Raw genomic sequence first — 17,052 nt, 5'->3', positions numbered from 1 at the left:
CGTTGGGCGATGCGACTCGCTCCCTCTGGCGGCTCGAGCTCCGCCAGCCCAATGGGAGGCGGGGAAGGCGGCGGGCTGGCCCTCATGTCCAATGGGCAGGCGGCGGTCTGGCCCCACTGTCCAATGGGAAGGCGGGCTGGCCCAACCGACCAATGGGAGGCAGCGAAGGCGGTGGCCTGGCCCCACCATCCAATGGGAAGGCGGGGGTTTGGCCCCATTGTCCAATGGGAAGGCGGTGGACTGGTCCCACTGACCAATGGGAAGACGGCGGCCTGGCCCCACTGTCCAATGGGAAAGCAGTGGCCTGGCCCCACCATCCAATCGGAAGGCGGCGGGCTGGCCCTACTGGCCAATGGGAAGACGGCGGCCTGGCCCCACTGTCCAATGGGAAGGCGGCGCGCGCTGGCCGCTGGGTGTGCGCGCGGTGCCGGTACCAGAGAGGAGGCGCGTGAGGGACGGCGACAGCGTGGAGGAGAAGCGGATATCAGATGAGGCCGGGCTGCGGCCATAGGTAACGCCAGTCACTGGGCCTGAGGCCCGTACGCTCTCTACACCCCATCATTGTGTGTTCGCGTCATTGACTACCCTCCCACTCCGGGCTTCTGCAGGACCCGACTCGCTGTCAGCAGTCGCTAAGGAGGCTCCGCTCCGGGGATCCAGTACAGGAGCCCCGCCACTTGCAGTGATCGTTTTCCTTGGCATAGCGGCTGCTCGCTTTTGGAGCCCTTTCCACGGCTTTATTCCTGCTCCCGACTCCGAGCGTCCTGCGTACAAATCACTCTTCAAAGCCTGCAACGTACAAATCCACGTTAATGGCCCAGAAGCATTTGCACTGTCTCTTGAAAAAATATCTATTTGCCCATTCATGTTTAAGACCCCAAATCCGAACACATTTGAGTCAAATATCATTCAGCGAATATTCTGTTTAAAAAAAAAATCATTGCTGGGATCATGCTCTGTGCAATTTGGCTTTTTAATATATTTTATTGGGTCTCTACTTCATTGTGGAGGAAGGAACTGCAGATGCTGGTTTCCAGTGATGATAGACACAAAATGCTGGAGTAATTCTGCGGATCAGGCACCATCTCTGGAGAAAAGGAATAGGTGATATTTCGGGACGAGACACTTCTTCAGATCTGAAACGTCACCTTTTCTCCAGAGATGCTGCCTGATCCGTACTGTTAGTCCAGCATTTTGCGTCTATCATTAGAATGTGGTTCTTTTGGATATTCGGTTATAGATGAATTCATTATAAATACAAATGTAATGTCGATAAATGAAAAAGAACCAGAGTCATTCCCATTATACAGTTACTGTACATTCCACCATTTGGAATGTAACAAAATAACTGCGAACTAATGTTTCACAGTGGAATGAATGAATGAATTTATTGGCCAAGTATGTACACACACAAGGAATGTGCCTTGGTGCTCAGCTCGCAAGTAACAACACGAACATACAGTAAACAATTAAGATTAAAGCATAAAACATTAAGAATACAACATTACAGTTTAAACATGTGAGTAAAATCTATTACAATCAAACTTTATTAGAAGTTTGAACAATGGTTAAAACTTGTTTTGAATCAGTTATAAAAACAAATTATCTGTCTAATTTTCTGTTGCTATGTCTGTTCAGTTAGTTGAGGCCATTCAAAACAGCACATGGGAACAGATAGAGAGAGAATGACATTGCTCGTGGTTCTTGTTATAAAATATAAAATTCCTGTTTCGGTACGGCATCTTGAGCATTAGTTTCCATAGGTGACATGTACTGAATTTTCAGTGATAGTTGTGAAGAGTGAATTGACAATTACAGTTTTATTCAGTAGAGAAGTGTGGTTACTTCTTTTTATTAATCTATTATAGCACAGAAAGTGGGCATCCATAATGGCTCCCAGCTGATCTGTCCCACACCCTCACTCCCTGTACCCCTGGAATGTAATCTTGCACCTATGCCTCTTAACATCTCTTTGATTTCTATTTGATATATTATTGCTGAGAGGTAATACACAAGGGCTAAGTAGCCTAGCAGCCTGTCCTTGGGATGTGGAATGAAACTATGGAGTGGAACCTCAGGATCATAGGGGCGGCACAGTGGTGCAGCGGTAGAATTGTTCCCTTACAGCACAAGAGACTGCAGTTCGATCCTGACTACGGGTGTTGTCTGTACGGAGTTTGTGCGTTCTCACTGAGACCACGTGGGTTTTCTCCGGGTGCTCCAGTTTCATCCCGCCCTCTAAAGAACTACTAGTTTGTAAGTTAATTGGCTTCGGTATATAAATAAAATGCAAGTTGTCCCTAGTGAGTAGGATAATGCGAGTGCACAGGGTTATCACTGGTCAGCATGGACTCGGTCTGGCTTGTGTCCGTGCTACAAATTTCACACACACAGCACCTGAGACCTTGGTCCCTGTAGCTGAAAGGTTTAAGGTGAAAAATTAAGGATGGTGATTAAGACCAGTTATAAAACTTAAATTTACAATTAGACCAATGCAAAATTAAAAGAATAATTGGGCAGCAGTGATATAGCTAGATGAACGCTGCTTTACAGCTGCAGCAACCTAGGTTCAATCTGATGGTATCTGAGGAATTTGCATGTGTGACTGGGTTTGTTCAGGTAGAACAAACGGAACAGGACAGCACAGTCACAGGTCTTTTGGCTCATGATGGCTACGCAGTATGTGATGCCAAATTAAAATGATCCCTTCTGCATCCACATGATTCATATCACTCCATTCCAAACATGCTCAAGTATAAAAGCCTCTTGGATGCCACTATCATATGTGCTTCCACCACTCCTGACAGTGCATTCCAAGCGCCTACAACACTGTGTATATATTTTTTTAAAGTCTTGCACTTCATCTTTAAAGCATTGCTCATCTTAAAGCAATGGTCTCTGACGTTTGACACTTCCTCCCTGGGAAGAATGGTTCTTACTTTCAAACTTCCATAAGGACCCTCCTTGGCCTCCGATGCTCCAGAGAAAACAATCCAAGTTTGTCCAACCTTGCCTAATAGCTAATACCCTCTAATCTAGGCAGCATCCTGATAAACCACTTCAGCACCCGCTTCAAAGTCTCCACATCCTTCCCGTAATGGGACGACAAGAAATGCACACAATATTCCAAAAGCTGTCTAACCGAAGTTTTGTAAAGCCGTAACATGGTTTAATTTATTGTTCACCACTTTTTGTAATCTCCTTTATTCCTGCGCATTCGAGTTTCCAAACCAGGCTGTGATGCAACCACTTAATATGCTCGCCACCATGCACTTGTAAGAGGTTAAGAGAAGGTTCGTCGAAATACCTAATCTCAATTTTCTGAGCAATTAGAGGGATTGCTGGGCTTTCTTTATGATTGTGTCAATGTGCTGGGTCCAGGACAGATCTCCAGAGACATGCACTCTCAGGAACTTGAAGTGGTTGATTCTTTCTTCCACCAACCCATTGATGAAGACAGGTCTGTGGATCCTTGGCCTTCCTCTTCCTCTTCTAAAGTCAACAATCAGTTCCTTGGTTTTACTGATGTTGTGGGCATGGTTGTTGTTCTGGCACTATTTATTCAATTGATCGATCTTCCTCCTGTACTTTGACTCATCATTATCCATAATTCGTCCAACAATTCGTCCAACAACAACGAATTTAAAGATGGAGTTAGAACTGTGTCTGGCTGCACACTCGTAGGTATAGAGTAAGTAGAGCATGGGGTTGAGCACACAACCTTGAGGCGCCCCTGTGGTGATGGTTATTGAGGATGAAGTCTTCCGAGGAAGTAGAGGCATTTGTGTGCTTTCTTGGCCATAGCATTAGTCTGATTGGATGAAGACAATTGTTGGTAGTAGTTACACCTGGGAAATTGAAGCTTCATTGACGTAAACTTCGGCTTGTACTCCATCCCGCTTTGTGAAGTTGATGACTAGCTCCTTCAATTTCCTGACAGTGAGGGAGAGGTCGTCCTGACACCTTGTTACTAAGCTTTAGACTTTAGAGATACATCACAGAAACAGGCCCTTCCACTCACCGTCTGCGCTGACCAGCCATCATCCCATACACTCGCACTATGCTACGCACTAGGGACAATTTGCAATTTTATTGGAATCTCTGTCTTTGGAGTGTGGGAGGAAACTGGAGATAACCCACGTGATCACAGGGAGAACGTACAAACTCTGTACAGACAGCACCCATAGTCATGGTTGAATCCGGGTCTCTGGTGGTGTAGGGCAGCAACTCCACTGCTGCACCACTGTACTGTCCTAAGCTCTCTATTTTTCTTCCTGTACTCTGTCTTGTCAATGTTTGAAATCCGGCCCATTATGGTGGTGTCATCTGTGAACTTGTAAATGGAGTTTGAGGAGAATTTGGCTGCACAGTCTTGAGTGTATATGGAGTATAATAAAAGGCTGAGATGGCAGCCTTTTGGATGTTGGTGATGGTAACAATGACTGGCTTGTGCACATGGCAAATGACTCCTGGACTTTCTGGAATTAGGCAGAATCGTGCAGAACCATTCTCTGACAAAAAGAATGGGAGAAACTAGGTACAAAGCTAATGAATGGATCCGGTTAGGATTTATATCAATGTGGTGTTAGTACCTATCTCTAATTAGGGATTGAACCCGAGGTGTTTGAGAGTGAGATTCAGCTGGGACAGTGTCCTGAAATTACAGAGCTTCTGGAAGTCACGAGAAGTGAACTATGTTTCATTTCCTGATGTGCCCTGCAGCATCAACACCATTATCAGATGCAGTGAACTGTGTAGAATTTTAATGGCAGATAATATGGAAACATTGGATATGAGGAAATATAAGATTCTGCTGATTCGAGCAGGATTGTATAAATTTATAAGTAATGTTGGAGGCTTAAAGGCAAAAGATAGAAATATTTTTTTGATACAAAGACTTCAAATATGAAACATCATACTGTAAATTGTCAGCAAAGCCAATCAATACTTGGTCAACAACTTTAAAGGCCAACCATCAGATGTTTTTTAAAACTATTCAGAATCTATTAACTTTGAAAGTTATCAAGCTATGTTTAATGAGGTTTGTCCATCTTTCAACATTAAATCATTTTTGCCGTTGCTTCCTTTATATTATCAGATGAGAAACTGCTTGAAATCTATTGAACGTTAGCAAATTATGCTAAATAAGTACTCTTGACTGCATTGGAAACTTGCATAGATTTTGTCAACGCTGACTTTATAAAAGTTTGATAATCTGGCAGTTTAAAAATCTCAGCCACTTTCGTATCTGATTAGCTCTGCAATTAGTCCAAAATTAATAAATAACTCGAGAAACAGGGCAGGAGCAGGAGTAGATGTAGATGCACCCACTCCCACTCTGCCAAAGAGTATAGTCATGGTTGATCCAATCTTGGCTTCAGCACCATTCTGTTGCTTGCTCACTTTAACATTGACTTCCTAGTAGGGAAAAGCTCTATCAATCTCGGCCGAAATATATTCAATGACAGTCTCAACAACTATTTGAGGTTGAGAATTCCAAGTAACCGCACCTCTCTGATAAAATCCCTGTTTTGTCTGAAATATATTCTGAAAGTATTTCTACTATTGCTAAATACCCCCATTGAGGGAACTATCCTCTCAGCATTCACCTTCAATATCTTAAAATGTTTCATTAAGATCACCTTTTCATTTTTATATACTGCAGTAAGCCTTATTGTGATAAGCCTTATACTGCAATGTCTTGCTACTGTAATGTCTTGCTACTACAATGTCTTGCTCAACTATTCGTCATATGCCAACCCCAATAATCAACCTTGTTAATCGTCTCTGCACTACCTATTAATGCAGATGCATCCTTTCCCAAACATAAAGCCCAAATTAAATGTACTCCAGGTGAGGTATTATTAGTACCCTGCAAATTTTACATTAAAAATTGCCTACTTTTAAGCTCCATACTCCCTGCAATGGAGACCTTAACTGCTATAACTGTGAAGTATGAATAGAAACAAAACTACTATCTGGCTCTTTGGTGACCATCGGACTATCCTTGATCGAACTTTGCTGGCTTTACCTTGCATTAAATGTAATTCCTTTTATCATGTATCTATACACTAAATGTATATTGTAATCATGTATTGTCTTTCTGTTGACTGGATAGCACGCAACAAAAGCTTTTGACTACTTTGTTAGATGCGACAATACACTAAACTGAAACTGTAAAAGGTGGCACAACATTTCAGTAATTAACTATGCTGCTACTCAACTTCAGTGACTCTATTTGATCCTGACCTCTGGTGCTCTTTTTGTGCTGTTCTTCCTGTTACCAAGTGGGTTTTCTCCGGATGCTTCAGTTTTTCAAGCTCTGTGCTGGTAAGTTAATTGGTTACTATAACTTGCCACTGGTGTAGGTGGTGGCAGGTAAGAGAGATTGGGTTACAGGGGGTATGAGTGCTGACATTCACTCGATGGTAGAAATGGCCTCAATGTCCAAACAGAATAGAGTTTAACAAGCTCAATTGTAATGCATGCATTCTCTGCTGGGTATACGTTAAATCATAATTTACAACGTGTGGAGAACTTAGGTTTAAGAACAGGTTTATTGAGCTGACTCTGGAGATAAGGTGCAATGCACCAAAATTAATTTAGAATTTATTTGAATTGATTTAATAGGTAAATATTTGATATATTTTCCAAGCTAAAATAGGACCTTAAACTTGATTTTCTAGTTCTCCTTTGAGTAGGTTACGTGGACATGTACAGTAATGTAGAACACATACTTTTTCATCACAACAAACAGGAATAAGCATTGAGCTGGCGATTCACTTCTTTTGCATAAACCTACATGATTTAAATCGAACACTGCTTGCAGTTTTTGCTGAATGATTATGTCTGTATGGTATAAACAATTTTTTGTTCTGCATTCATTAATCAAAATTATTCGTAGCTTGTAAATATGAAACCAAATTCTCAGAGATAACAATATTTCCAATGTTTACATTGATGATGTCGCCGCCCAGTTTGTTCATATTTGTTTGTGGGATCTATTTTACATCCAAATGTTGCCACACTCCAAATTGTTTCACTGTACATAATCACTTTCAGAAATGTATGCGAGATAGAATATGGAGGAGTATTAAAGGGATTTAAATTGATGTAAATTTGAGATTTTCAGAGATCAAAGTAGACGGAACCTGATTTCATGCCACATTGAATCATTAGTATTCAAAATTTATGCTATACAGTAGACCATATTTTTATATAAACAGGCATTGTGAGTTTGATTTGTCAAATTAAAACACTTTTTGAGCAATGTAATTGGAAAGAATGTTGCCTTGCCTTCGATATTCATAATGAGACATGATTGTTCAGCCTGCAATACGAAGAGTTCATGATCTTTTCGAGTTATTGTTGACTAATGAGAAACTGACTCAGCAGACTTCCAGTACCATAACACTGACTGTCAAACACTGTAACTTGTTAAAATGTCTTTCTCAACACATGACGTGATATTTGGAAAAGGATGTTGTGTCTTTGAGAATCTATTACTAATTGTCACATATTAGGTCAGTCTTTGTACTGAATTTTATATTGCTGGCAACACCTGAGTTTTAACTGCTTCATTCTTGTTTTTCCCCCCCAACCTGACAGCTTTTTATTTTCTCAGCGAGTTACTTACCACTGTTAAAAAGCAATATTAAGAAATACTTTACTTGCATTTTAAAATATTCAGCTATAACTTACTTTACTGCACACAGAATGCCAAATCGCAAGCTGAATATTCAGTATCATCCATTGAATTCAATGGTCTAATACTCTTTGTGCATTTCCAAAGCTGGTACAGGATTTTTAATTGACTTTCCTCTAAATCATGCACAGTTATCTCAAATTCTCTGCAGGCTTGTGAAGAACTGCTGACAGCATCTGCTAGATTTCTTTGACAAAATTTCTACGTTACATCAGTTTTGACATTGTTGCTTCCATAAAATTATAATACATTCGGCTCAGTTCAAATTTGTCATCAGTATGTTATTTCTTCAGATTTCATTTGGTCAAACATGTTTACATTTTCACAAACTGTGTTGACATTGCTTGTTTCCTTTGCATTTTCCTAAGTGCCATGCAATAACAACTTTCGTAAAATCTTTTAATGTTTTGCCAGTGGTGGATGTTAAGCTAATTGGCGATAATTTTCAGATTTCCCTTTCTTTTTTAATAAATAACTCGCATTTGCTGTTTTCCAGCCTATTGTAACTTTCTTCATTAGCCACTTCTTTAAGAACCAAGGTTCCTAAGGACCCAGGAACTTGTCAGCCCACAGCTCCAATAATTTGCTCGATATTATTTCTCTGGTGATTGTTGCATTCTCAAGATTTCCCCTCCCGTTAAATTCCTGACTTGCACCAATTTATTGGATGTTTCTTGCATCCTTTATAGGGAACACTGGCGCAAAATACCTGTTCGAGTCATAATTTATGATATCCCATAATTTTTTTGGTTTGTCTTGAAGCCATTAGGACAAATTAATTGCTGTTGAAATACTCGGCCAGGACCTTACCAATTGTTTTTTTATAAGTAATTTAAAATAAATGCATATATTTTTTGTCTGATTATTTAAAAAAAGATTCAGGGCCGTTTATTAAAAACAGAAAATGATGGAAATACACGTAGGTCAAAGAGAGAAACAGACAATGACCCAGGCTTTGTATTGTTTAATAACTGATAACAATGGAACTCGGGGATATCATATCATATCATATCATATATATACAGCGGGAAACAGGCCTTTTCGGCCCACCAAGTCCTTGCCGCCCAGCGATCCCCGTACATTAACACTATCCTACACCCACTAGGGACAAGTATGCATTAGTTTCTTCCATTGAACTTAAACATCCCAATAGCTTATTTGAAGAGCTAGTCTGAGATAAATGGAAGCTAGTCCATCAAGCAGTGTGTCATCAAGCAGTGTGTTTGAGGAATATTGCATAAGGTGATCTATCATTTGGAAATTGATTTGTGCTATTTGAAGAAAGCATATTTAAGCTGATCAAAATGCATGATTGTTGCTAAACTTGGTCAAAATGACTTGAAAGCTTAATAAACAATGATTTTTTAAAAAGAATTTGAAGTATTCCAATGCTTTTGTTGATCTTCCTAGAATCAAGTCAAGTTTTCATTATATGCACAAGTACCGTAAGGTAAACGCACCAAAGAAAAATCTTGCTTGTAGCAGCGTCACAGGCACATAGCCAAACACACAAAAACAAATTATACATAAATCAACAAGATTTCTAAAAGACTGCAAAAAAACAAGACACTAATGCAGAAACATAAGTATGAAAGAAATCAAGTCCATGGAAGTGCAAGGGGTGGACTTGTCCTGTTGTGGAGGTAGAATTAGGATTATGTCGATTGGTTCAAGAACCTGATAGTTGAAGGAAAAGCTATTTCTGAACCTGCTTGTGTGCGACTTCAAGCTTCTGTACCTCCTGCCCAATGATAGTAGCGAGAAGAGGGCATGGCCCAGATGGTGGTGTCCTTGATGATAGATATTGTTGTCTTGAGTATTGATACAGTACTGAAGGATGGTGTTTCCCAAGTATGCTAATCATTTGTAAAGCGAACCAAATAATTATTTCCTTTGCTGTTTCTCATAAGATTTTATAAGATTTCCCTTTGACCATATAATATTTCCTCTTTTACTTAATGTACCATTGAAATTTAACTAATCTTACTTCTACCACTGTTTTGATCAAAGCATTGGAGAACCTAGCTGCTTATGAAATCTTTTTTAAGGCATTTTGATAAGGCAATTTTAATCTATCCACTTGTTACTGACACTCAGGCCAATGGAATTAGCTTAGCCTTATTTACATTATCAAAATGGATTGTGATCTTGGAACACCGCTGTTAAATTTCCAAATAAGATTTTCTTCTCCAAGGAGAGCAGCTAATGCTTTCCCCCTCTTTCCATGTTACTCTAATTCTCACTCCTAGAAAAAAAAAGCTTCCTTTCAGAGGTCTTCAATTTTTTTCTCAATCATGGTGCTCAGAATTACTCGCAAGACTGTTCCAAGCAGTGTTCTCAGAATGCCAGAGACGTGGATTCCGTCTCGAATATGGGGGCTGCCTGTGCGATTTGTACATTCTGCCGAGTTTGCACGTTGTTCCTGTGACCACGTGCGTTTTCTCCAGTTGCTCCGGTTATCACCCACATTCCAAAGTCGTGCAGGTTTGTAGGTTAATTGGCTTCTGTAAATCGCTCCTACTATTCAATTGGAGGAAACAATGTCACAGCCACGACTGTGTTCCGAAGGCAGCCTGTAAAACACAAATCAAGAAAATTGTTGAACATTACAGTTGGATACAAGTTGATTTGAATGTCCATTTATGTACAGACAACCTCTGCATTTCCCTGTTCAGGTAATGGATATTTTCCTTCCAGCATTCAGATATCATGACCCAGAAATTTGAGATAGGGAATAAAATACACTCTCATAGAATTTGTGTGGATAAAAGTTTTTAAAAAAAGTATATATTTTTCAATTCATGTTTCTTACTGCGCAAGCAGTTGACATGACTTTGCATTACGGAAAATCGCAATACGAACCATTATTTAGGAATATAACCACCCTATGATGGGGGGGGGGGGGGTAGCCTTTACAGAAGGTTAAAAGAACAGATGTAACAAACGTTACTGATTTTATGTTAGGATGCTTCCTTTGCAATTCTGGTTATTTGCATTACTACTTTATAACAGACAAAATACCCGAGTAAATACCCACAGATGAGAAGAGTAATGATGAATCTTTCTGCTATAATGTTGGTATGAAGTCTGTTTCATATCTTATATCTTTTGACATTTTTGTCTGCTTTCATATACTTGATATCATACTTGTATAGAGTTTTCATGCATATAATTTGGTAAGATCATAGGTTCTCAGCTGATACAGAGAGTTAGATGCAATATACAGAAATGGTAATCTACTTGTGGAGAGAAGAGAATGATTCACAGGCAACTGGTTTTATATTTTCACACTCAATCAGTTACAATTTCACAATGTTCCTACCAGCTATAGAGCGACAAATGGCTTGGTCTTCTGCAAAAGCAGTAACAGATACATACTTGCATGGTAAACCTATTTTCTGGTCTTAAGTTAATAATTACGTCATCAGAAAGTTGTCCCATGTGTCTAAGTCTTCAGTAAATTTAATACTTTAAAAAAGCTAATGCCCAGGTTCCAAAAATGGCCAGGAAATGCACTAACACCTGTTTAGAGTTTTGTGATTAGTTATAATTTCCAAATAAGCTGAATTTGTTGGTTTGTCATTTTAGAATGTGCTGAATGAGACAACAGCAGTCTTTAGCCGTAGCAATAATGAGGTTGAAGATAACATTTTCAGAAGTACTGATATCAAAAGTGCAGACCGTTTGTGAAATTGCAGATATATAAAAGTTGTCTAAACACTTAAGTTCTAATATTGAATCATGGCAGTTACTGCGTTACAGAGAAGAGTACATCAATTATACATATGGACAATAGGTCAAGTAAGAGTCAGTTTTTCCAGCTCCCCATATCAAAAGAACTGTTGTAATGCTGCACAGCTTTCACTGATCTTTTCATTATCTGGTGTCTCTAAACTTTTTTGGCAATGTGTGAGCATTTAATTATTTGATAGATATTTTACATGATTGTCACATTATATATGAACTGGGACAGAAATGTAAGAAGTATTGGAATTAAAAAACTAAATTCGTGGAGCATTTTTTTGCAAGCTAGAATTACCTGCTGATGGAAGTGGCTAAATATGCAATGACTAGCTGTTCATCATGAGAAGCTTTACAATAAGTTGAAATTTCTTGTGTTTGTGTCTTGTGTTTAAACTTATGAATTCCATAATTAAGGCAGGCAAATGTAAGATTGGAGTCCCCAGGCTTCCATTTGTGACAGGAGCTGTCTTTGGTTGGTCCACTTTTTGATTCCGTCCGTCATCCCATTGTTTCATTTTAACATACAAATGAAAATTAAATGAAGATCTGGTTTTATGCAACGAGGAAGTTAATTTACATTTTCCTTTAAATTAGGGGGCCATTGGGAGGAGTGGTGGAAAGGGACTAATGCAATTGTGCCATGGGCATAGACCCAATGGGTAAAATGGTCTTCTATCTCATTGTAAGATAAGAAATGCAACCTCTTGCATATTTTTCTAGTGTTGAATTGATATAAGACATTCCTAAGCATAAGAGGATTATTGGTTTTCTATTCTATATCACTTTATTTGGCCGTCCTCCAGAGGTTATTTCAATATATATTTTCAGGATGCAGCCAACACCAGCTAGACCAGCATTTATTTCCCAATTTCTAATTGCTCTTGATAAAGTAATGGTGGGCAACCTTCTTGAACTGATTGACTTTTGGTTACTGTGAAAAAGGAACTGCAGTGGTTCAATGTTTAATAGGTTAGGAAGTTTCCAAAAATCAAACAGAAAATGCTGGAAACACTTAGCAGATTGAGTGCACTGCCATTGTTCCTGCCATCTATGGACAGAAACAGAGTTAATGTTTGCATGATTGACTTTTCATCAGCATGAACTTTTATCCCATTTCCAGCATCTTTGTTTTTGTTTACCTTTAGAAAAGCAGCATTGGGGAGAAAGGACGAGATTCAGAATCAAAGTCACCTTCCTGTCAAGTTCTCATTTTTAGATGTGCATTGTCACGGTGGACCGATGCACAACATTCACAGTATTTTCTTTTTAATAAGTTGTCTTTGTCAGAGCAATATTCGATCCTTTAAATTGTTGCTCTGGACAGTTCTTGAATGCTATTATTCCATTTCCTGATTAAATGGAAACTGGAACACTCAGAAACTAATGTAAAATTTTAATTGATAGTTACTCATTATTGTTTCATTCTGCCAAAGGTTGGCTTTGGAACAGGATCTGCATTTTGCTCTGCTTACTCTTTTTTTCCACTGGGCAGATGCAACTGATATGCGTAAGATGTATTTAGCACAAAGCAATCGATACCGAATTTAATACCAGGTTTGGCCCATGTTCATGTGATTGGACTGTGCATTGGCTTTAATTTACTGCATTGCAGATTCTTGCAGAACAGCATTTGAATGTTTAACATGAATTGCAAAGTTATTCTTTGCAGCACCAAATCAGTTTTGCCTTTTATTATCATGATACATGACATGTATGATTTGGATGAGGTAGTCCATTTCATGTTATTGAAAAAGAATTGATTCTTGAATTCTGGACATTTTTGTTGTGTTCTTTGGTAAAGTAATTACTTTTAGTTGCACACGATATATCCAGGATCTCTTAAATCTTGCTTCTTTTTTCCAAATTCAGTACATCAAAAAATCATGTAGATAAAAGAGCGAAAATTCCAGTTCTATTATTTCTTTTGTTTTGTGCATGCAGCTTAGCATCACATTAGGTCCTTCAAGGTAAAACTGTTATTGTGGCTTGTTGACAAGCACGGTGGACAGGTGGACGGTGGACATACATTATAGGGGACTGAAAATAAAAATTGATTGTTTTCGTATGATATCACCTTGATCTTAAAAACAAATTAGTCACGACAGTTCATTTGTTATGGAAACATAGCCGTTCCTGTTTCTTGGCTCTGACGAAAGAACCAGGCAAATAAACAAACAGATCCATCTAACTCTCTTATTTAATAGGTGCAACAATGCTGACAATGGGAGCTTCAGCCAAATTACCAAGTTCACGTATGAATTTAACCATAAATCTACATTGAACATGGTGAAATTTGATCATGATCAAGCTGGATTCATACTTTGCTTGCAGCCACCTAACTATCCAAGTATAGGTTTCAAAATAAATTTCATGCACAGTATTTAGGTCAGGATGTGAGTTTGGGTTTGTTTTGTCCATTTTCTTTTATAATTGGATTAATTTATCTCATTTAATTTCCCTTGATGATATTCAGTATGCAACAGGATTGCAATCTGGATCTTAAGTTTAGGTTTATTATTATCATGTATACCAAGGTACTGTGCAAAGCTTGGTTTTGTGTGCTGTCCATCAAAACAGATAATACAATACCTAAATACAATCACTTCAAATTCAAGTGTAATAGATAGGGCAAAGGGGAAGAGCCAGAGAGCACAAGCATTTTAGCGCATCACTTCTATACGCTAATCTCAATGTCCACAATGGAGATGGTGAATCAGATGGTACCCTAGCTTATGGAAGGAGCACTCTGAAGCCCAAAAGCCGAGGGGAAGAGGCTGTTCTTGAGTCTGGTGGTACATATTTTCAAGCTTCAGTATCTTCAGCCTGACAAAAGCAGAGAGAAGAAGGAAAGACCGGGGTGGGACAAGTATTTAATTATGTAGGCTGCTTTTCCAAAGCAATGTGAAGTGTAGGTGGAGTCAATGGTGGGAAATGTCTGTGTGATAGACTGGGCTACATCTACAACCCACTGCAATTTCTTGCGGACATGTGTCAAGCTGTTCCCAAACCAAGCTGTATTGCAACCCGACAGTATGCTTTCTATGGTGCATAAAATGTTTGTGACAGTCAATAGAGACATGCCGAATTTCCTCCATCTCCTTGGGAAGAAGAGGGGTTGGTGTTCCTCCCTGGCTGTCGCATCAATGTGGTTGGTCCACAACAGATTGTTGATAATATTAACGCTAAAGAACTTGAAGCTCTTAACCATTTCCACTTTGGCACCGTTGATACTGATTGGGGCATGTACCATACATCTTAAAGTTGATAACTATAACTAACTCCTTTGTCTTGCTGACATTGAGGAAGAGGTTATTGTCCTGACACCATGCTAGTAAGTTTTCTATCTCCTTCCTGTACTCAGTCTTATCATTGTTCGTGATCTGGCCCACCACAGTGGTATCATCTGCAAACCTGTAGATGGAGCTAGAGCTGTATTTGGCCGTACAGTCGTGAGTGTGCAGGGAATATAGTAGGGGATTGAGAAAGCATTCTTGCGCTTTCATTATTTAAAATATTTCTGCTCAGTTTAGTGCTTTTGGATTATTTATAACATTTTGATTAACTTTACTTTTTTTAAAACACTTTAATTTTAATTTAATTTCTGATATCTTTTAAATGTCTCAGAAGTTAGCAACATTTTAAACACCGTGAAATCTTGCTCACGGCTATTAAAGCCGTTAAACTAACAAATGGGCTTTGCTGTCTGTCTAAGCTTTCAAAGACCAATCTCCCCTGGTGCACTGCCATTGTCCCTGTTAACATACAGGCCGTATCGTGGGAGTCTGGGAACCATTGGAGAGTGACAGAGTCTCGACATCTCAATGTGGTAATTAAGGCGTAGGCAGACAGCAATTCTAGGTGCAGATGGGGGAACCAGGCTAGCAAATCTACCCCACAATATCATTTTCAAAGCATTTAATCAATGGCTACTCTTGAAACGAATCATTCTAGAAGTTTTTCTAATAAACGTTAGAAGTTATGCGTAATATTTGTATGTCACAATGGTCTGGGAATTCATTTCCTGCTGGTGAAGTTTATTCAACTGAAATTGACTTGATGTGAAACATCTTGCCTATAGATGCTGATCTCTTGTTTAAAATCCCCAAATCAATCCTCGGTCCTGGGCAGGACATTTTACACATTGCCCTTTCAGAAGCAGCCAAGGCCTTCGTACATTTTATTGAAAGCTGCAGCAACAGGCCCAGGACTAAAATGATATGGCCTTGCAATGGCCAAATGCTACACCCATTTGGTTTTCTTTGCTCTAACCTGCTGTGTCTTTTGACTCTGTGCTTTTCCCTATCTCAAAGGTTTAACATAAAAACAGACTGTTGTGTATAAATCGCTCTTTATATATCAATGTGAAAGAATTGTATGGAATTTCTTCTTTTCTTTCTGCAGACCCTGTTGAATATTCATTATGGATATGGAGGGTTTTGGAGAGCTGTTGCAGCAGGCCGAGCAGCTTGCAGCAGAAACTGAAGGTGTATCCGAGCTTCCACATGTGGAAAGAAACCTGCAGGAGATTCAGCAGGCAGGGGAGGTCTTGCGTTCCAGGACCCTGACTCGCACATCACAAGAGACAGCAGATGTCAAGGCGTAAGTTTGAGGGTATTTATTTAAGGGTATAAGGCCTTATTTTGAATATCTTGCTTAATTGTACTTCTTTAGCAGGAATCACTTTGTTTTTTGCAATGACATTTCACCAGTTTAGTGCAAAATAATCCAGAGGGTCTATTTACTCCTGAGACAAACTGACCAGTCACTCTCACTCTCGACTCTTACCTTCAACAACGTGGCCATTCATATAAAATATGACAGAGTGCCACAGGAGATGCACGTTGTAAGTCACCTCGTGTTTTTGAGGATAGCATGTTTGAATGTTTCACGAATCATACCTTTCTGGCTAGGATTTTGCTGTTTGCATTAAAGATTATAAAGTCTCATGTTAAGTAAATGTAATTGTGAATTAATTAGAGTTTAATTTTGTGTGTTGAGAAATTTTCAAGATTTAATTATATTTGTTAATTGCTGGAAGAAGACTTTAGGTTAGTCTCCTTTCTCTTTTAGAGAAATCAACATCCGCTGCAAGGTTTTGATAAATTTGAAGAAATTACCTAATTCAGAAATTATGATTTTAAATTGAAGGAGAAAATCTTCATTTTAGCAGCAGTAAACATGTTTATGGGGGGAAGCAGTAAACATGTTTATGGGGGGAATACCTTGACTTCATTTTACGAACCTAATTGTGAAACAAGTAGTTGGAAGTCAAGCTTCAATTTCAAATGTAGTATGAAATGATGGGTTCATTTTATCTGTATCTTTTCTCACTTGAAGGTAATCTGTTTGTTTCAGTTGCGTTATGTAAAGATTGTGTTATTCTTATTCTGAAATGACAAAATGGCATCCATTGCCTTGGACCCTAGTCAGTGTTGTTCCATATCTGTTGTCCAGGGTAAATGAGAATTGCATTTGTTGACCTTCCATTGTGCATAATAATTAAATGCGAATGTTGACATTCCTCATGGTGTATTATGCATGAACTGTTTTCCTACTTTGTTCCATTTTGACATTGTACTAATCAGCTGCCTATTCTCTTTGCT

At 39.0% G+C, this 17,052-nt stretch overlaps 1 protein-coding gene across 1 annotated transcript in view; it reads left to right on the top strand.

The window, feature by feature from the left end:
* Window positions 1-428: 428 nt before the first annotated feature.
* nup93 (nucleoporin 93) overlaps window positions 429-17,052 on the top strand; it is a 107,148-nt gene continuing 90,524 nt past the window's right edge. The window contains exons 1-2 of the mRNA XM_078400475.1: window positions 429-511; window positions 15,851-16,048. Coding sequence (XP_078256601.1) covers window positions 15,870-16,048 — 179 coding nt within the window. The 5' untranslated portion in view covers window positions 429-511; window positions 15,851-15,869. The remainder of the gene's footprint in view (window positions 512-15,850; window positions 16,049-17,052) is intronic.

This window comes from Rhinoraja longicauda, chromosome 6, assembly GCF_053455715.1.
Source record: "Rhinoraja longicauda isolate Sanriku21f chromosome 6, sRhiLon1.1, whole genome shotgun sequence".
Lineage (NCBI taxonomy): Eukaryota > Metazoa > Chordata > Chondrichthyes > Rajiformes > Arhynchobatidae > Rhinoraja > Rhinoraja longicauda.
This window is presented reverse-complemented; position numbering and strand designations above follow the sequence as displayed.